We start from the raw sequence: 21,874 nt of genomic DNA, 5'->3' as shown, positions 1-21,874 counted from the left end.
CCAGAATCTGCGACAACTGCAAAGTTATCCCCCTCTTCCCAATAGTTACTGAGGTCATTGAAACTCTCCCCAAACTGTGGTGAGTCATTTGTCTCTCCATTGTTTGTCAGTCCATCTGAATGTAAAGGCAAAACCAGAACTCTCTCCCATGATCCCCTATGATGCATGCACTACAAAAATAAGAAAGTTTTCTTGTTTTAATCAAATGGTTGTTTGAAAAGTCCCATATGTTGTGTAGATCACAAACTCCTTTAATTTTCTCGCAATCGTGTCGGCTTCTCCTTTGCACTTCATCCATTTTCACTTCATGGAACACTCTACATACTACAGTATTCTTAAGGCTTTGTTTACTGCATGTTGGATGCATGCCTATGGAGAGGTTGGTTGTAAGCCATGTTATAGCATCATGGGCATCATTGAGTTTTTCTTAAGGGCATGCTAATTGGTGTTTAAATAGAGCTTGCTTATTAACAACATCGCATCCATCATGTTCACCCTTGCCATGGCTAGACCTAAAGAAATTCCACATCATTTCTAGACCGTCGGTCAGGGATTCAAACATTGACATGAAGTACAATCCACATGCTGATTTAGATTGAGAGGCAGCACCATCTGACCACACCCAATGTTGTTTTATATTTTCTGCATGGGGATTTTCCTTTTTTAGCCATTCCTAATGCAATAGAAAAGCATGCTGCACAAATAGGGTGTCATGTTTCCTATCATCTGAAATGTAGAAATGGTACATGCATTGCACTAACCTAGACTCTTGTGAGTCAGCAAGTAGATTGCCATCAGGAATGGAAGAATAAAGTAAATGATTGTACATGATATGCACAAGAATTGTTATCTACTTGTTGTACCAGTGAGCACTTTGTATCTCATTTTGTTCTTGAAAAGAATATATTTTTACAAAATCTATGACAGATACAATAGTGTCACAAGGAAAATTGGCAAGGCATGTCCTGAAGTGCTTATCCTACCAGCTAGCCATGAAATTGTGAAGCACATATTTTGGGATGGATTGAACCACATGACCTGCAAGCTCCCTTGGCTAGGTGCTTATATGACAATAGCCATCTCTTTTTATCGGACCCTTCAACATTGACATTTTCAAATCTCCTCCATTTCTGAGCAACATGGTTGTCTTCCCTCATTTCATTTAGATAGACATTGAATGTCTTCTTCATCAGCTTCAAACTAATGCAATGCTTGCTGCATGTGCTGCAAATGCATTCAATCCTGTGCCACTCACAATCTCCCTTTGGACAAACCACTGGCTCCCACAGAGACCTTAGGCTACAAAACCTGCTCTCCCTTGCAACACATGATGAGGATCCAAATGGCCAACAGACTATGCATTCATTGGGGAGGCATGGGCATTGATCCCCATGGAGCAATGCTCCAACACGACTAGATCTCAAGTCATTCATCACTTTCTAGGTCAGGCCAAAGGCTATGTTTGTCTTGCCAATAACAAACATTCTTGTCTTTGAGTTTCTTGATGTACCAGGGCTTACAATGCTCAAATCTCCTCTGCCCAATTGAAATGTCCAGATTCTAATCCATAATCTTGAGATACAACTCTCTCTACTGACTCAACATGTGGGAACAATAGAACAGTGAGCCCCCTTTTTGCTACTACTAAACAAATACAAAACACAGTCTAATTAAAGTATATAATTAAGCAAGACAATTTTCAACCACTGCGTTGGTTTAGGATAGTCACAATTTCAATCACCTTTATATATGTCCCAGATATTGGCAGAAAGGCTCTACATGCATACGAAAAGAGCATGTGGGAGAAAATTGGTAAGTGTTGGGAATTGCTCACTTGATTTGTTTCATTGTCATCTCGAAGGAAGAGTATTCACACTTAACTTGTTCCATTTGTCCCCCAGCTCCTTATAAATAAATATGGCCTAGTGATTACATTGGGGGATACATCTCCTTCCCCATTGCTACAAAGGTTTATTTGGTACCACCATAGAGTACTACAATAGAGACCACCATATTGGGAATGGGCTCTAATATTATATAAGGTGATAAGGCCTCTAAAATAGATGATGCCTACCCATATTGGACCACTACGTCCCTAATTAATACTAGGATATATGATTACCTCATACATTAATTGATACTTTGATCCATAATATAGATTAGCAAAATGACATTGTATAGATATCACAGTGAGGTTATAGACTTTGGCTAGTTTAGGACACGTTTAGGAAAATCAATCATCGGGATGGTTTAGGACACATTTAGGATAATCACAGTTTCAACCACAGGGGTGGTTTAGCCTAATAGTCTCAACTTCACATACTAGGCAATAACAAGTATATTGCTTTTCATTGCCAAATTTCATCATTAGAAAATAACAATATATTGCTTTTCATTTCTAAATTTCACAATTTAATAGTGGTATATGACTTGAATAGCAAGAAATTAAATTTAATGAATTTAAGTACTAAGAAACACATTAATTTCAACCACCGGGCTGGTCAATAACTAATGTTTGTTTAACCACGCTGGTTCAGGACAATCACATAACTGGTGATTGAGCTGAAGCAGCCAGAGTTGCATGATGTTCCAACCACCAGGCTGGTTTAGTAAAATAACAATATATTGTAAAATATATTGCTATTAATTTTGCTCAACCATGCCACCAAGCTCGACAACAACTAATGTCTATTCAACCATGTTGATTCAGGACAATCACATAACTGGTGATTAAGTTGAACCAGCCTACGATTGCATGATGTTCCAACCACCGGGCTGGTTTAGGATAATCACATTTAGTCCAAGCCTGGTTTAAGAAATGAAACAAGTAAACTATCCCAAGGCTCAATCACAAACAACCACCGAGATGATTTAGGCATCACTGACCTGCAATGTATCTAGCATGTGTATGATGTGCTCCTCAAACACCTTGTGTCCTGTTTGCTTCTTATAGATGTCCTTTCTATTTGGAGAAACTCTTGTATTTTTGTGCCAAAATGTCATCACTGTAGCAATGATAGAGAGAATGGGGGGGTAGGAAAGAGAAGCTGCTACACATAGAGACAGAGAGAGAGAGAGAGAGAGAGAGAGAGAGAGAGAGACGGAGGAGGAGTTGTATCCGAAATGAGTAGAGGAGGACGGCCCAGAGCAAGAGGGGGCAGAGGTTTGCTGCAAGAGAGGAAAACCCCATATTCAAAAAATGAAGGAAAAAAGAGTCTAGACAAGAGAAAGAGGGTAGACCACCAGCTAGAGAGAGGGGGGGGGATCAAAAGTCACCCAAAAGGGCCCAACTCCTCTTAAATGCCATTTGGGGCTGATTTGGGGAAGGTGCACATGGAAGGAGGATCTCAACGAATCCCTCTTGTAGTACCTCCCATGATCCCTCTTCTAACTCATGTGAGACCATTCCTAACTCCCATGAGCCCTTCCCTAACTCCTCGAAGCCCTCCCTGAACTCTTGTGATCCCTCCCTGACTCATTGCTCATAGTTTAACTCAGAAAGAAGGTAATGACTTCAATGTTACATTCATACCTATCATACAAATATCTTCCAACTGTCTTTTACTTGCCTGGGCCACCATCAGTGACTTATACATCCATCAAGTGGATGTGCAAACTGCCTTCTTGCATGGTCACTTGAATGAAGTAATTATAATTGCCTGGGGGGGTCACTCATAAACATGTAAGCATTATCACGTGGGTTCAAGAAGACAAGTTTTAAAAACCCCTTTTTACACCTTTCCTAGATATTGAAGGGTATCATATAAAGGGAGGATTTCGGAGATTGAATAGAAAAAGGGTGTATTTTATTCATTATAAATTTATAGATAAGGGGTTTTATAAAAAGGCCTTGAATGCACTTGTGATATAGGGTCTACACAAGGTGCACCCCCCCTCCCCCCGAGGTACGTGCATCCACCACTCAAGATCCACGATCCACTTCCCTTTACCCAGAAGGCAAAGTCTATCACCTCAATAAAGCTCTCTATGGCTTAAATAGGTCGCATGTTTTGGGAACATGAAGATTTTCAACATAGTTTTCATTACTGCTATAGTGACCTCAACCTCTACGTATGCACCTCTGAATCTCTTTCTTTGATTGTTGCATTATATGTAGATGATTTAAAATTAGCGTGCAACAATAGACACCGCTTTGACCTGTTTAAAAGGAGACTGCGGTCCAATGACTGACTTTGGTCCTATTCACTTTTGCCTCGGCATGCAAATCGACCGAAACCGTCTTTGTGTGGTAAGGCCTAGCTTCATCAGCAACATATGTCCAAATGATACTTGACAGGTAGAATATGACTAATTGTACACCAATCAGTATGCATGTAAACTCAATCATTAAATTGACTACAAACATGTCTCCCTCCAGGCTGCATCGAAGACAAATATCTTCATATGACACACATTCCATGTTACAGCCTAGTGGGTTCTGATGTAGGCCATGGTATGTATAGGACTAGACATTTCTACCACCGTCACCAAGTTAGTCTAAGTTATGCAAAACATAGGTCTACAAAACTGAGACGAGTCTTACGCTATCTCAAAGGTACCACCACCATTGGTATTACTTACTATTCACTCTTCATTGATTTCTTCAGCTATGGTGACTCTGATTGGGTGGGCGAACATGACTATATGGTGGACTTGGGTATGTTTTCACACCGTATGCAGCCCGATTTCATGGGCATGCACCAAGCAAAAGTCCATAGTACTCTTCTCGACAGACATCTCCTTCTGCAACGGTAGCTAAAGACAATGTCTGGCTCACTTATCTCACAAAGGAACTTGGAATTCAGCTCTCCACCGCTCCGTACAGTGACAACAATGTTTGTATATGTCTCAATAAGAATGGATGGCAGCCTAAACGGAGTAAACACGTAGAAATACACTATCATACATCAGGGACCTTGTTCAAAAGGATGACTCAACTCACTCTCCAATACTGTCCCACTGTTGACATGTTAGCAGGTCTGTTTACAAAGCCTTTATCCAAGGATGGTTGAATCCTTCCGTATATGCATTGGCCCTTTTTTCCAACTCCTTAGATACTTACTCAATATGTGTGTGTGTTCAGTGTTTCACTTTCGTATCTGAGGAGATCCTCAGGTTAGTTATATGCTTGCTATCCACACTTACCCCGATCAATATATCAATACGTGCGAGTGACTTTTCCAGGCACTCAGCCTTGCAAGCATTTTGTTTCCACTGTAGTTTCTTTGAGAGAATCATAAACAGTGAGCAAAAGCTATAAATCAGCCTGGGATAAATGGGATGTAATTAGCTGTCTTGAACTGTGCAAAACTACTTCATTCTCTTATCATTTCGTGGATCAATACAAGATTCTTGTGACAAAAACCTGCATAGTGATGCTGGGCTACATGCCGTGTGCGCTAGTTATCAGAGTTAAGATGGACCCTTGTGCGATTGCCTTTGATGGTATGCGTCTGCTATGTCCTCCGCTATCTGTCGAGCGTTCATCGTAGCTCCAAATAAACCTTTCTCAGACAATCCAGCGGCATAAAGACCTCGTTGGCCCTTCCAAGAAGACCCGGACAAACCTCGATCATTGAAGAAACGGTCCTCATCCTGCACATGTAGCCGCGAATCGTACTGACACGTGCCGAATAAGAGAAGAAAATAACTTGACTCACAAGATCGATGGATTACTTACGATGAGCCAAGTCCCCACAACACTTTTGTAACCAGTAGCCATAATCACTGCATCATAGCTATCGCTTGTGCCATCCATAAAGCGCGCCCCAGTTGCAGTGAAGAATTCGATTCCTGGTCTAACCTGCCGAGAAAACCATTAGTCCTTTAGGCTGGAGAAAGCCGAAATCCACCTCGGTATGTATAGCAGAACGAAGCCAATGCAAAAAGGGAACAGTTCACCTTTATGTCTCCAGTCTTAATTCTTGAGAGCGTTCCAACATCAAGAACAGGTGTCTTTCCCATTTTGTTCTTCAGCTCCAGAGGGCCAGCTTTCGGCCTTCGTAGTCCATATACAGATGTATCACCGAGTCTCAACTGGGTGTACAAGACAAGGAGATAGTCTACGAGCCAGATAGGGAAAATTTTCGCAAGCTCCATAGCCAATGAGAAGGTGGATCTTCCAAACATCTCTCTCGGAAGAACATGAAGCTGCTCAAAAGTCGCGTAATATAATCATATGATTAAAGACTTACAACCTCAGACGGCGAGGTGCCAACTACAACTATGATTTGTAGAAAAAGAATAGCAATCAATTTACGGTACCAAACTACAACTATGATTTGTAGTAAAAGAATAGCAATCAATCTACAGTACCAAACTACATGTCTTTTTACAAAAAAATCAAACTGCATGTCTTAATCTTAACGCTGTACAAAGATCGGCATGGTACGAGGGACTCATGGTGTAGGAATTTGCTACACAAGTATCAAATGTCTGGCAAATCCCAAGCATATTGTACAGCAGCAACGCAACTGCTGGCCCTCTTCAAATGTAGAACAGTATACGGCGTCCCAAACTCCCAATGATCCCATGCACAGTAATCAGGTCTGCTCTACACATCAACCAACGTAGGCGAATAGAACTGACATCCCACGAACTGTAAACGCAAGTTGCAACATATCTGATACATATCACATCGGCGCGCACAATACAGCTTTGCGGGCTGCAACGATTGCACGTACCCGAGTAATTAGCGTAGGAAAAAGGGCTCGACTTACAGAGCTCCTGACGGCTATGGAGGATCGTGCTCCACTTCTGGCGAGATCCAAAGCGATGTCCATTCCAGAGTTCCCAGCACCAACGATCAGAACCTTCTTATTGGCAAACTCAGCACCGCTCTTATATTGACTGGAATGGATGACTGTTGCTTGGAAGTCGCAAATCCCAGTCAGCTGCGGGAAAACTACTTCAGCATTCTCGCCGGATGCCACTATCAGCCATCTGGTGGCATATTTAGCACGACAAGTGCCTACGTGCCATGCCTTCCATTGCTCTTCGAACTTCGCGAACTGCACAGTTTCGTTGAAATGCGGCTGGATATTGAACTTCTCTGCGTAATGCTCCAAGTAGCCTACAAATTGACTTCTAGATAGGAAGGTCGGGTACCACTCTGGAAATGGCTTTAGAAGAAGCTCACAATACTGCTTCGGTATATGCAGACAAAGGCTATCGTGTGTCTGTTTCTTCCACAAGGAAGCTATGCATTCGGACCTTTCAAGGATAACGCAGGGAACGTTGCATTTTTTAAGGCAGGCTGCCGTTGCCATTCCTGAAGGTCCCGCCCCGACGATGATTGCCCCGTCCACCCATTCAGCGTGTGGACTCTAAATGTTCATATTTTGAGAGCAGTATTATTCGGGCTATAGATTAGAAGCACGAATACTCAGTACTGAATTAAACGAAAGAGCTAAATGCCTAAGACGTCATCGCTAAAGATAACCTAACGTTAAGGCTCAAGTATATGGGAATACTTGGGACACCAGCTTTTTGCTCAACTCAAACTTGAGCGCCCCGACTTCTACACTGAGGATGCTTTGAAGCCAATCGCTTTCCCCGTGCACAGTGGCCCAGAAAATCCAATAACAAGTATTTTGGTTAGCATCGACAGCCGAAGTTGGAAGTACCCTGACGAGTACTGGAGGCAAGTATTACGCGTATAAAGATGAAGGCTGCTCAATTTTAGCAGTCTGTGAGAGGGCAGCTAGTGTTGCTCAATGTTGCAGACATTCAACACCAACTGTACATATACTTCATTCTACATGAGTCAGAACTGACCTGACAGGAGAGTTGAGTCTTGAGTTATGCCCGACAGGCTTAGTGATGAGGTATATTTGGCAGGGAGCCCAAGATTTGGACATAAAGACAGCGCAGCAGCGGTGTATTGTGTAGAGAAAATGCAAGTGGGCAATAGTGTAGGGGCAAAGAACTTAAGAAGCAGGGAAGGCGAGCGGGAGCTTGAATTCATGAGCGAATAAGAAAGAGCCAAGCATAAGCATCAGCCAGGGAGTATGGCTCATGCCGCACTCGAAATAGACACGCGAGAAGGTTTGAACTTTGATCAGATTATTGCTCCTTGAAGCAGGAGTCGATCGAAGCTGTTTCCATCGCGGCTAGATTTCTTCCATGTTCTAAACCATCAGCGCAAATGCACAGAAGACTCATCGAAATTTCTAGCATATTTGCTAAACTGATAGATCAAGTATCATCATTCTACCCACGCGATTCCCTAGTTCCCATGACAATGTGCATTGGCTGTGATTTCTCCTGTTTGCTGTCCGCTTCTTTTCTAAGGAGCCGCCCTAGATGGGGAAATGCGACTAACTTCGTCAAGTTTGACGTCGATAGGTTGATCAGCGACGTAATGCATGATGTGCCGTTTCCAACTTTTACCTATCATTCGCGCTGTTTCATACTATCGATGCTGCTTCTTCTTGGTTCCGATTCCAACTTTTTACTCAGTATCATATAATCAGCATGCATGACGCTGCCGTTTCCAACTTTTACCCAGTATCAATTTTGAAAGCTGTCTGTCAGCACAAAATATTTTTTGAATTTCTTAAAAACCTCAACCCTCATAAAATGGGTTCATAATTTGGGAGGTTTTCACACAATTTAGATGCAAAAGAAGTGCATTGAGTGTTTGTGACATCACAAGGAACTCTAAACCTATTACTATATAGGAAAGCACACTATAACTATTAAAGTTTGCGTGATTTGCTACTTAGAAATAGCAAAATTTGGCTCTCTAACTAGCTAATTCATTTTCCTACGTACCATAAGGCTTCTATATAGAAACTTGTTTGTCTAACTAGCAAAATCCATGGTTTTTCTACATAGTAATTGTTGCGAATCTAGGAAATTCTAAGTTTTCCTATACAACAATCCCCTTCCAAGTTTTTAGATCTAGGAAATTCTTCTTTTTGCTATATAGTGGTCAAGTTTCAAACTTTTGCACCTAGAAAATTATGTTTTTCGCTATATAGTAATTTTTATTTTGGAAGAGGGTCTAAGAAAATTTCTTTTTGCTATATAGTAGTCCTTTTGCAATCTTTTGCATCTAGGAGATTATTTTTTTTCTATATAGTAATTTTATGACTTTAGCAAATACATCCTTTTGCTATGTAGTCCAAAATTTTTAATCTTGGAAATCACATGTATATTAGCCAATGTTCCACTCATATCTACTAAATTCATGTTTTTGCTTTATATCAATCTTGTAATATATTGGGAATCACATTATCTATATGGTCTTTGTTCTCAATCTAAAAATTTTGGATTCAATGTAAGAAATTTCAAAAAGCGTTCAAGAGCTCTCTATCTAGGAATTTTGGGTTTATTCTTGGAGGTTTTTAACATGCTATTGGCATCATGGAAATTACCAGAATGCTAATGGAACATCCTATAATATTTTAAAATGGTTGCTTCATTTTTTAAAACTATCATTTTTGTAAAGCAATGTGTTTAATAGGGTGGTTGCAAGCCAAGGGTGTCCACTTTTGGTTCAGTGCCCGAACTTTGGGGGGGGGGGGGGGGGGAACAAGCCTTTTTGCACACAAATTTGGAAATCTAACCTACTTCTCTAGGGATTTAGTCAATACATCACACATGGTTTTTTGCACACAATGGTATGGTCTGATCGAAAATTGGAGATTCACAATGATAATTTTATTGTGGCGCAGTGCAGGTTCATAGGGGCTGTCACACTTTGTCACAAACAAACACCATCATATTAATTTCTTAATATCTCACTCATTATGCATCAGATGATAGTGAAACTTAATATGTATTCTCCTCACATAGTGTGAAACTTAAATTGATTTATTGGTAATTATTTGTATGCATTATATAATAATTATTATTTATTTATAAAATTTAAAGACCTAAAAAAGGCACATTTTGGTGCACACTATATTTTTTGAGTATTGTCAAAAAATTGGTCAAATCCAATTTAGTAGAGGGTTAGTACACACATAAGGATATGTGGCGCAAGCATCAAATCCCAAATCCAACGGTTAGATTTTGTGAGCTGTCAGATTTACTTTTACTTTTACTTGTTAGAGGAGTAGTAAAGAAAATAAGAATTAATCTTGGTAATTTGTGCACATAAGTAAACATGCCAAAAATCACATATTTTGTAGTCCTCCACGTGACGAATAAGAAGACAAAATTTTGGTCAAATTTGAGTGAGAAAAGCGTCAATTATGGCCTCCCTAGGTGAAATCCCCATGTTTTGGAAAAAAAGTGGCACCCTAGCCAAATACCAAGGCTAGATAGGCTTCGTATTAGGCTTGGAAGGGTAGGTTTGTGGCATCACCGAGCCTAGTGGTGGTAGCCATTAGGGCGTGGGCATCTTGCTCATATGGATTGAACAACTCATTAATTTTGCCTCATCACCATGCCATGTGAGCCATCTTGACCATGTTTGACTTGCCACCTCACCCTATGCCACCTCCCACTCACCCCCACTCATGGTCCCACATCAACCACGTCTGCCACCTCATGAAGCCACATCAGAGACACCCTAGGTGCCACATCATCACTCAAGTGCCACCTCATACCACCACCTCATCATTGCCAACTCATCACCACCACCTCATGCTGCCACATCACCTTGCCACCTCACTTATCACTGCCACCTCATGCTGTCACATGAGGCTAGAGCATGAGACATCATCATCCCCATTGATGCCACATCATTAGCATGCTTGGTGTCACATTAGCCACGAGTTGCCACCATAATTAAAATGACAAAATTGACAAGGGTCTTAAGGCAAGTGGGTTCCATGATCTTACCAAGTATGAAGTGCATCCGACATCGTATGTCCGGTCGAGAAGGTCAAATGCCCCAAATTCCATGTGCATGGTATGCACGTGAAGGAGAAATACGAATTGGCCTACGACATTGATATGTGAACTTGTCCGATTGGTACCAAACTTGACAAGGGTCTTAAGGCAAGTGGTGTCCATGATCTTGACAAGTATGAAGTTCATCCAAAATTGTATGTCTGGTCAGGAAGGTCAAATGCCCAAATTTCCATGTGCATGGTACGTACGTGAAGGAAAAATACGGATCGGCCTAAGACATTGGTATGTGAACTTATTTGATGGGTACCAAAAATGACAGGGGTCTTAAGGCAAGTGGTTTCCACGATCTTTCCAAGTATGAAGTTCATCCGGCACCGTATGTCTAGTCGGGAAGGTCAAATGCCCCAAATTCCATGTTCATAGTATACATCGTATGTCCGATTGGGAAGGTCAAATGCCCCAAATTCCATGTGCATGGTACATACCTGAAGGAAAAATATGGATCGGCCTAGGGTATTGATATGTGAACTTGTCTGATTTGTACCAAACTTGACAAGGGTCTTAAGTTAAGTGGTTTCCATGATCTTGATAAGTATGAAGTGCATCCAATGCCGTATGTCCGGTTGAGAAGGTCAAATGCCCAAATTTCCATGTGCATCGTATGTACGTGAAGGAAAAATGGGATCAGCCAAGGACATTGGTATGTGAACTTGTCGAATGGGTACCAAACATGACTGGGGTCTTAAGGCAAGTGGTTTCCATGATCTTGCCAAGTATGAAGTTCATCCGACATCGTACATGTCTAGTCGGGAATGTCAAATGCCCCAAATTCCATGTGCATAGTATGTACGTGAAGGAAAAATATGGATCTGCCTACAACATTGATATGTGAGAGAGGTTCTCGAACATTTACATCTTCTTGAGAGAGAGAGATTCTCGAAAATTAAAACCCTCATGAGACCAACTTCCTAGTCAAGATGATTTGTGATCGGATGCTCACACCATAATTATCCACTTGCTTCAACACATTATTTCAAATATTAGAATGTAGCATGCAAACAATGCCTTGAATGATGTGATAGAGGCCGGTGCCCAATTGATTACATCATTCTTTTGGGATTTAAAACACACATTTGGGCTCATAAGAATTTTAGTGCATATCACATATAGTCATATGCTTGATTCTTCTATGACTTATACTAGTCTACCTTCTACTGACTCAGAGCAGTTTAAGAAAGTGTAATGCATGTACTATTTTTACATTTCATATGATAGGGAACATACACCTTGTTTGTCTAGCATGCTTTTCTATGGATTGGGAATGGTTAATCTTGGTTACTTAATTCGTACATGTGTGAGAAAAACACTAAAATAATGCTATCTAATGTGTTAAAAAAGATTGCTTAAAATGGTCAACATGTGTGAGAAAAGCACTAAAATAATGCTATCCGATGTGTTAAAAAAGTGCCCAAAAGTGTCCAAATAGTGCTAAAAGTAGTCAAAAAATATTTTAAATAGTCTTTAATTCTATAAAACCATAGTGTTCGTTACAATTAATCCTAAAACCAATGCACTTGTTGTAGTTATGCTGGTTACAATTAATCCTAAAGATTGATAAATATGGTCAACATGTGTGAGAAAAGCACTAAAATAATGCTATCTGATGTGTTAAAAAAGTGCCCAAAAGTGTCCAAATAGTGCTAAAAGTAGTCAAAAAATATTTTAAAGTCTTTAATTCTATAAAACCATAGTGCTGGTTACAATTAATCCTAAAACCAATGCACTTGTTGTAGTTATGCTGGTTACAATTAATTGTAAAACCAATGCACTTGTTGCAGTTATGCTTCTTCACTAAATCTTAAACTTAGCATGGTTAAATAATGCTAAAAGATCGAGTGATACTATGATATTGATAGCGACAATAGTTAAACCAAAATAATATCCTCTTCAGATGCGATAGGATCGTACATGTACAATCTTTGTGGGTACATTATTGATTAATTCTTTATGTATTAGGGTGCTTGTGCATGCAACCTCCATATCTAGAGCTTGTCATATGGCAATTCTCAAGTCATGGAGAGACCAATTATGCCTGCCTACTGCAACTATCCATCTAGAGAGAGTAGTGGTTGCACGTGCATTTGTCATAAAAACAAAGGCTCTATTTGATGAAGGGAAGTTGAAGCCCCTTGATGAAGAGACTAAGTAACCCCCTCATGAAGGGAAGAAGAAGATGGTTTTACAACATTTTTTGAGATGACCATGCTTAGATTTTAATCAAATACTTATAAAAGGAAAAATGATCTAAGGCAATGGGAACTTGCCATCTTAGTCCAAATTCGGTGGCGGCAAAACTCCCGCCCTGCAACGGCTCTTTCATCGTGTCCTCGATCTTTGGTCTTTGCTCTCCGGTCCCCTGCAACTTCCTACTCTTCGATTCACTCGATCCTCCCTACGTATACCTTCCCCTTGCTCCCTAATCGTAAATCTACAGGAGGAAAGGCTCCCCGTAAGCAGCTCGCCACGCACCAAGCTCGCAACACTCCACATGCATTGTCGAGCCGCAACGATGTGCTGAGTGCGGGCCAAACTTAAGAGAGTCGCGATTACATCATTGTTTTTTTCTCACAAGAAACCCAGCAAGCTGCCTTCTCAAAGGCTAGTTGCATGGTTCATGTAGGAATACGAAAGCTAACGGAAATTAGGAAGTGGAAGAAGAACTGGACTGCACGTCGACGATACTCGGAGGCCTGCTCAGGATATTGTTGATGAGCCTTCCACTATATTCCGGGTGAAGGTATCCTCTCCTTCCTTGGGCCTCCACGCTCGAGCAATCCTGCAAATTCGCTTTCTGAAAACTTCCATTTTCAAAGAGAACCCGTCTTAAAACTTTTCTGCCTTGTGCTGCGGATTGGACCGGGTCATCTCTCTCCCCTTCAGAATGAAGGTACGCGCGCGACTCCTTTGTGTTCTGTGCAAACTCTGTGTAGACATCGTGGATCTGAAATCTGCCATCGATCGACCCTAGGAAACAGTATCTCTTTAAGTCTTTCAACTGCAAAATAGGGGGGAAACATTAAATGGCATTCCAAATTCTCTCAAACAAAGCCGTGAACATAAATCGAATGTGAACTCCATGGCTTCAGAACTGGAGTGCTCACCATTTTCATCATGTCGACTCTGCTCACATCGTGCAGAATGCATAACAGTTCGCAGGCTTCACTACAGCTCCTCGATGGTAAAAGGAAAAGTACCACATCCAGAAATATAGCCTTCAGCTTCCCAGGTAGTTCTTGGAAGCTCATCTCAATTAGCTTGTTGATAGCGTACTGCCTGTGAGATTTTATGCTATCTGAAAAATCACTTAGTTTGATGGCCGATTTTTCGATGTCCTCCTCATACCGACTTATCAGACCACCCATGATCTTCAATACGAGAGGCAGATAGGGATAGCGAGATTGAAAACGACACTTTCGTGAAGGTCTTTGAGCCATCACAGGAGAGGTACGTGAACCTTTGCGTTGGCATCTCCAGATGTTTGAACATATAGCCTATTGAATCGCCTATATGATTCCAAAACTATTCGTTGTTGTAGGTAGGTTCTATGTTTAGAACTTTGTCACCTTCATGCCTAGCTCCAAAACGTTTGATTCAGTCTTGAAGGTCATGGAAGCAGAAGGCAGAAGCCAAGCAATTCTTTTGTGCTTGTATTGCAGGGTATATCCTCATTCTATTGATTAGTGGTTGCGCTACGAGGACCACTCTACGCGTTTGATCTACTAATCCTCCAGGTTGGACAAATGCTTTATCTCCTTACTTGCGTTGCAATGTAGATTTAATTTATTTATTGATTATCTTGTAAAGATTTAATTTGTTTCTTGATTATCTCTAAAATAAATATGTATAGATCTTGAATTTTTTTGTTACCTTCTTGAAGAAAGAAACAAATTAGGGAGTATGAGTTGGTTCTTATATTATGCTATGATGTACTATTCTTAAGTTCTTCGCATTATGCTATGATTATGTTATAATTGTGTTCTTATATTATGCTTATATACTTGTGTTCTTATATTACGCTTATATACTTGTGTTATATTATGCCATGCTATGTTACTTATCTATAAGTTTTTGCTATGTAGGTCAAATGCAAGTGGGGTTTAGGATTTTCTTTATGCTTGTATTATGTCTTACATATTGTATCATGTCTAAACACATTATCTATGTGTTAGCTGTGTTTCTTCCTCTAATGGTGTTTCATCCGTATGTTAGTCCTATGTATGTTAGCTAAGTTATATATCTTGGTCTCTACTCGATCTAAGTTAGCTCCATCATATACCTTGTGCCACATAAGCAAGAGTTGTCGATTGTTAATAGGTTATAGATGCTTGCATGGCTCATGCACTTCTACTCTATGCTTCAATGCTTATATATCCATGCTCTATTCTTCAATGTCATGCACTTTATACGTCATGGTGTTTCATCCTCTAATGGTGTTACATCCTTTGATTGAGTTTCAGATGGCAAGTTCCTCAAGCAATTTGAGAAGGTGTACTTGCAACTATAGGTGTGCCCATACCCCTCAAGGGTGGCAGCTTATTAGTAGAAGCACCTACTATGAGCATTGCAACCATGACTTATCTGGAAATGTGCATCCGATTCAGCAAAGAGAAGTTCAAATTGAGAGTGAAGAGCGGATGCCATCTCATGTAGAACAAGCAAGGGAGATGAATATGTCTTCTAGGGTGATGGAACGAAGAAGGGTTTTTTGTAGTTGTCTCGCATATTGTCAGGGTGGACGACATGTGGCTCCGTCAACTTATGTTTTACACCAACAATTGAGGCATAGATACGAAGGCTTGGGTACGCACTTGGGGTTCCTCGAACAAGGTGATACAAATGAAAATGTATCACAAGATCTTCATGATGAGACTAATGAAAATGAATTGCATGACCTCAATGATGAGCCGATTGACCCCCCTATAGCCTTTGCTAGTGTTGATGAATTGCAAGGACCCTCGCTATGCAATCAAATACTAGAGAAGATAATTGAGTTCCAAGCTTTATGGGATGAGCATCAAATACCAATCAAGGCACAAGATAAAATGCTTGAGCTCTTGTTTGGAGACATGGGTGGAAGAAGAGTAGGTAGAAGTGGAAAATGCAAGAAACCAAGCTTGAGTAAACTCTTGGTACAACTACCAAAATCATGGGATGGCACCCTTGATGGAATAAGAGTTCCTGCTTGTTGGGAGCAACTAAACTCTATGTTCAATGGACTTGGTATGATTCAATCTCAACGCTACAGACTATGTATCGGTCCAGATGATAATCGACATGATATTGAGCTTCTTCAACCTAGTGAAGAGGATGTGTATGCTGGAAATGCAATACTATGTTCTTGTCACGAGAATGCAAGGAAGAGAATCTTTAAACGTGATTGTTCTACATGTTGTGAGAAGTGTAAAAAATGTAATAAGCCAAGGAAGGATTTGCTACCATTTGACTACTTGCCTATCGGTAAGCAACTAGAGCTCCTAGTCAAGAGTAAAACAAATTGTCATGATTTACTAAATATGTGGCGTAGAAAGGAAAGGTGGTTGGGAGAGGAAATAAATGCACAACCAGATAGTATATGTGAATTTTGGGACGGATCAAAATGTCGTGAGGTGCAAGACTTTTGGAATCCGAATGCTGAATATGAGCTGCCAATGGTTTGTGGAAACCCCAAATGCAACAAAGTGTATACCACATATCCAACATCATGTTTCTCAGAGGTTTTAAAAAGAGGATGGAATGAAGGGACACAAGAGTACGAGCTTGTATGTAAGCAGTGCCGCTTTTCCAACAAGTGCAAAAAGAAATCATGCAAGGTATACATTTCTTTATAAAACGAATATAACTTCTTCTCTTTGGTTTATAACTGTGCTCTCTTTGTCATATGTATTAAAAGATATTATATTAACAAGTATTTTAATCACAGGGTGATCCTCGAAACTTTGCACTTCTTCTCCATTGGGATGGTTTTCAAGCTTCTCGAACCACCCAAAAGGATTGTGGTGCTGTTGAAATTATGGTTTTAAATGGTGGAAAGAGCTCCATAATTGGAGTTCTACCAGTATTGTTTATACCATTTAGTTGCAAGAAAATAATTCGAAACTCAAGTGATACCTTTAGCACATTCTTGCGGCCTCTTATTGATGAACTAGAACAACTTTTCATCAAGGGGATTGATGTGTTTTACAACTATCCCGTGGAACAAATATTTGATGTTTCCTTTGGTAAGACTAAACTATGCAATCTTCGTGCAATGTTGATGATGGTCACTGGAGATCATCCAGCCCAGTGCAAGATAGGTTTATTCAAAGATGGTGGACAATCATTTTGTCGAAGGGATAAAGCTCAAGCCACTCTAGATGTTACTAATCCTTCATTTCAAGGGAGATATGTGTATGATGGTAACAGGTTTCAAGCTAGGTACCCACCTCCCAAACGCTCTTTGGCTGAAATGGTCGAGGCCTTGTCACAATCAAGAAAAGCCTTCACACAAGTAGAACGAGAAGGAATACTAAAGACTGCTGGATTATCTGGAGAGTCCATACTATGGAGGTTATATGATCTCTATGGTTTTAATTTATCATTGGACTTAGTATATGATGCAATGCATGTTTTTTCCTTGAATGTTTTTAGCAAATATATCACTTCACTCATGAGAGCATCAACCAATGAGACCAAAAGAGCGATAGACTCTTGTGTTGAGGTAGTAAGTAAGATTGCGCCTTCATCTATTCGGTATGGGCGATGGCCACATGTTCCAAGTAAGCATCATGAAAGCTTTAAGGCTGAGGAGAACCAAAAGTTTATGCAATGGTGCCTACCATATATCTTAAACAAAATAGAAGGTATTCCAAAGCACTTACATGACTTGGGTATTTTGTTGATTGATATTGCACATAGTTTCTATAATTATAGCCGTGACAATGGTTGGTCAAAGGAAACTATGAAAACAGTACGTGCTTTACTCCTTGCTTGGAGAGTAAAAAAAGAAGAGTCATTGGGAGCAAATTCTTCACCATTAGAGCATGTTGCAGGTTCGTATACCATCTTACTAGATGTAAACTTGTTGAACATTTGATGACTAGTGTTCCTTTTGTATCTTTGGTGTAGTCTAACCAAATTCTCTTATGTTTACAGGCAATGCGGAAATATTAGATGATGTTTATAGACATGGGATGCATGATGTATTTTGGTGCTATCTATTTGAACGCCTGGTTTCATCTTATGTGGGTGTCAATACCAATAATCGAAATAATGAAGTAACATATGCTCACTTCTATATGAGAACCCATTTTACTAAGGTTTTTAGTACCATGCAAGAAGAAATGGATGGTCTCATGCCACATGAAAGGTTGTTAATGGAGGTACATGGATCTATTTATCTCCCTGATGGTTATGAAACAACCAATCAAGAAAGTCCATCATGTCATTCAATACATGAGTTTGGACTTTTAGAGGTTTCTTCAATCATGAAAGCTAAGGATATTTGGAGAGTTCTTGTCATGCATAATGGAAATCTTCCTTGCTGCAAAATGATGAAACTAAAAGGCATTCCAATAACAAGGAAGAGAAGAGTACATCGATTGCTCTCTCAAGAAGAACAAAAGTATCTTGAACAACTTTGGTCTACTGAAGTGGGTTTTCTTCAAGGACGTCATGTCACAATATATCAAAAGGTCTTTTATAATGGTGATATTTATAAGGTTGGAGATGATGTAGTGGTAAGAGTGGATGGAAACGATGCAACGGAAAGTGTAGGTCATTGGAAGGCACACATTAGGGAGTTTTTCTCTATACAATGGGATGGAGAGTATATGGTTTTTTTTAGTGCAGAGTACTATAAGCAATGCATTACAATGATAAATGACAAGGAGCATTTGTTGATAGACCCAGTAACAGGAATGAGTGTATTACAAGCTCAACGTCTTCCATACTATTGGGATTGTATAAGATCCATAAGTTCTTTGTTGCATAAGTTTATGCCTTTGCCTAGTATTAGTAGTAAACTTATTGCATATGAAACAAAAGACTTGGCTCAAAGAACGCGGCTATTGAAAATAGGTGAAGTTGGTTGTGTGCCTCCTTGGTTGGAACATGATGATGTTGTGCTAGCACGCATTGATGTTAGTGATTTGAATAGTCAATTTCTACATGCTGTGATAAGAGCAGTTGATTATGAAAGGAAGCAAATCATGCTAGCATGGCTGAAACAAGATCACACGCATGAGAACACATGGAAGGTTGATAATGAAGAGAGCTTTTGGAGGGACTGGAACTGTTGCATCATAATAGTACCAGGATGGGCGGTTATCAGTAAGAGGAGAGTAGTGTCATCTAATGGTGAAACTTCTTATTTACCTATGGCTTGGATATCATAATAATACCATGATATCATTGGGGATGCATGATGCATTTTCATGCAAGCGAGAACAAGTAAGAATAATTATTCTTTTTCGTTTATTACTTATAATGCTCTTTTCTTAATTAGAAGAAATATTCTTATTGTAAAAACAAATACTAGCTATTTTTTTAAATTTTTTTGCTAAGCCTTATGGTTTTATTGAATTGTTGTTCAGGCTAGAGTTTATTATGTCTTCTCCCGATGTACCGAATTTGGAATCCTTATTGGAAACTATCTCTCAACTACAAAAGACAGTAGAGCAGCTAAAGGGAAATAATACTAGCTCTTCAAAAAGATTGCATGTGGTAAGCTCCATGAGTAAAGAGATGTCCAAAATGCCTCAACGATGCACAATGCAAACAAATAGTGGTGATGTATCTTTGCTAGAGATTCCTACTTATGATCAAATTTTTCGACCCCCAAAGTTGGCAGATCGTGAGTGTGGCATGCTCTATGGAAGGGATTTTTTACTACGCCATTGCAGGGATAACCAAAATGTGACTTACTGTAAAAACCATCGTACAGTGCAGTTGTGGGTCAAAAATAATGAGATTACTATGGATTTACGGCACAATAAAGATGAACAACAAAAAATCAAGGATTTTATTCAAGATAACTATGATCAAATTTTGCCACTTAAGTTTCCCGGAGCTACATACTTTTGGAAGCAAGAAGATGTTTATATGTACTATGTTCGAACAATGCAAGCAAGCCGAAAGTACAAAAAAAGAAAAAGCATCACCTCTTCTGCGGGCTCTTCAGTGGGATCTTCTATGGTAATATCTTTCTTCATAATGCAAATTGTCTATTATGTTCTTCTTTTATATTTAAATAAATTCACTATATTATAATTATTGCAGGAAACAATTGGTGCATTATTTGAAAAAGAAGAACAAGTTTTGCAGGGATATGTAAGTTTGATGATTTATTTTCAAATTTGTATTTCCCTTCTATACGTTTAAGTCATTATACATGTGTTAATTCTTGAGCATTTTATTATAATGATGATAGGAGGAAGAACAACTTATAGTAGCTGCATCTATAGAGGATCATGCTCCATGTCAATATGACTTGGAACACGGTAGTGAAATGTTGGTTCAGGTTTGTATCACATATTTCACATACATTGTAATTTATACTTATTTTCTTGTGAATTTGTTTATAAGAATTATGTAATCTTTGTTAGGTAGGAGAAGGTGTTTATTGCCCAGAAATGCCACAAGAGTTAGCAACGACTGAAGATCATCATTTTTCAGCATCTAAATCTTTCATGGAGTTATTGCAAGAGACAGAACAGCTTGGAAAATTGATTATCGTTGCCATTTTATATTATATCAGTTGAGTTTAATATGGATATCTAATTAGTATTTTTTAATGATTTAGGTTGAGGATTTGAATCAAACTTGCGTTCATGAGACTTCGCTAAATCCTGAGGATATGTCAATTGCAAGAAAGAGCAAGCGCACACCAAAGGTATACATTATACCTCTTTATAACGGGTTTAATGTTAATTCTTATGCATCGTTTTTTTTCGTTTGTCTCACATGGGAATCTAGAACTTAATATTTATTCTTCTTTAAAGTGGAGTGAGAAGATGAAAAAAAACATGCAAAAAATGAAGGCAAGTAAAGCTGCTAAAAAGCAACAAAGACTGAAGGTATTTATTATTTTAGTTTTTCTACTTTAAATCATATATCTTACATGTAAAATCATGCATACATATTTGGTAGTTGGTTTCCATTTTACGTTATATAAAAGATTACTCTTTACTACTTGTTTTCCTTTCATAGGAGCTTAATGCCATCCATGTCGAGAAGGACCTCGATTTTTGTGTTGATATGTCTTCTCAAGTAAGCTCTTTTTTTAAATATGATGCATTCTTCTTTTTATAAATTAGTAAACAAGGATTATAATATATTTTTATTGCTTCTTTCAGATTGATGAATTTTGTGAAGAGGATCAAGAGACAATTCTCTTGAAGTTTTTAGAGATACATACTATTAATGAAATGTATGCGTCTCTAAAGACTAACTACAACATTATCAAAAGAGACCCTACTTTCCATGGACACAAAACTGAGCATAGCTTGCCTGCAATGAGGAAAGCTATAGTGGATTGGCTAGTTTTAGAAAAAAAAGTTATTGTAAAGAAGCATGAAGACCACATTTTGAGTCTTGATGATGTACATGTATCGGAATGACATGTGTGCATTTAGAACAATTGGATGAACTCTATTTTTGGATGAACAATTGGATGCATTTTGAACAATTGGATGAATAATTCAGTCTTAATGATGTACATGTATCGGAATGATACATGTGCATTTTGAACAATTGGATGAACTCTATTTTTGTTTCTTGATGTCCAATAAGTATGCAAGTATTCATGTTGTTTAATATTTTTATAAAGTTTCTTAGTAACTAGTTGTTTCTTTCTTTCTTTGAAGATGAGTTTGCATTCTACATCTTGATTATGCAGTTATCTTTAATTCATTCTAAATGTCACTTTACATTTTTTCATACGATGTATATGGAAATTTAATTGTGTGAGTAAAAATTGATTTTGTAATATATAAAATTTATCAATCTCAGCTTTTACTACATAGATAGAGTT

General features: G+C 39.0%; 2 protein-coding genes across 2 annotated transcripts; one reads left to right on the top strand and one right to left on the bottom strand.

The window, feature by feature from the left end:
* Positions 1–5,172: 5,172 nt before the first annotated feature.
* Positions 5,173–7,966, bottom strand: LOC147904307 (putative indole-3-pyruvate monooxygenase YUCCA4). The gene is made up of 6 exons (XM_087391125.1): positions 7,777–7,966; positions 7,473–7,636; positions 6,720–7,325; positions 5,902–6,150; positions 5,681–5,803; positions 5,173–5,595 (listed from the first exon to the last, which is right to left on the bottom strand). The coding sequence occupies exons 1-6, from the start codon at positions 7,964–7,966 to the stop codon at positions 5,413–5,415; spliced, it is 1,515 nt and encodes a 504-aa protein (XP_087247251.1). The 3' UTR covers positions 5,173–5,412.
* Positions 7,967–20,653: 12,687 nt separating this feature from the next.
* Positions 20,654–21,529, top strand: LOC147904306 (uncharacterized). Its single transcript, XM_087384910.1, has 4 exons — positions 20,654–20,734; positions 20,844–20,918; positions 21,052–21,111; positions 21,198–21,529. Exons 1-4 carry the CDS (start codon positions 20,699–20,701, stop codon positions 21,459–21,461), a joined length of 435 nt encoding a protein of 144 aa, XP_087241036.1. The 5' UTR covers positions 20,654–20,698; the 3' UTR covers positions 21,462–21,529.
* The last annotated feature ends 345 nt before the right edge of the window (positions 21,530–21,874 follow it).

The sequence above is a fragment of the Dipteris shenzhenensis genome, chromosome 2, assembly GCF_047967505.1.
Source record: "Dipteris shenzhenensis isolate YYH24624 ecotype China chromosome 2, Dip_SZ_1.0, whole genome shotgun sequence".
NCBI classification, from domain to species: domain Eukaryota; kingdom Viridiplantae; phylum Streptophyta; class Polypodiopsida; order Gleicheniales; family Dipteridaceae; genus Dipteris; species Dipteris shenzhenensis.
This window is presented reverse-complemented; position numbering and strand designations above follow the sequence as displayed.

Coding starts and splice junctions, on each gene's coding strand:
- LOC147904307 (XM_087391125.1), bottom strand. CDS start 7,966: ATGAATTCAAGCTCCCGCTCGCCTTCCCTGCTTCTTAAGTTCTTTGCC. Junction 5,804..5,901: donor TTAAGACTGGAGACATAAAG/GTGAACTGTTCC, acceptor TTTTCTCGGCAG/GTTAGACCAGGAATCGAATT. Junction 5,596..5,680: donor TTGTGGGGACTTGGCTCATC/GTAAGTAATCCA, acceptor CTACATGTGCAG/GATGAGGACCGTTTCTTCAA.
- LOC147904306 (XM_087384910.1), top strand. CDS start 20,699: ATGTCAATTGCAAGAAAGAGCAAGCGCACACCAAAG. Junction 20,919..21,051: donor AAAAGCAACAAAGACTGAAG/GTATTTATTATT, acceptor TTCCTTTCATAG/GAGCTTAATGCCATCCATGT. Junction 21,112..21,197: donor GTGTTGATATGTCTTCTCAA/GTAAGCTCTTTT, acceptor TGCTTCTTTCAG/ATTGATGAATTTTGTGAAGA.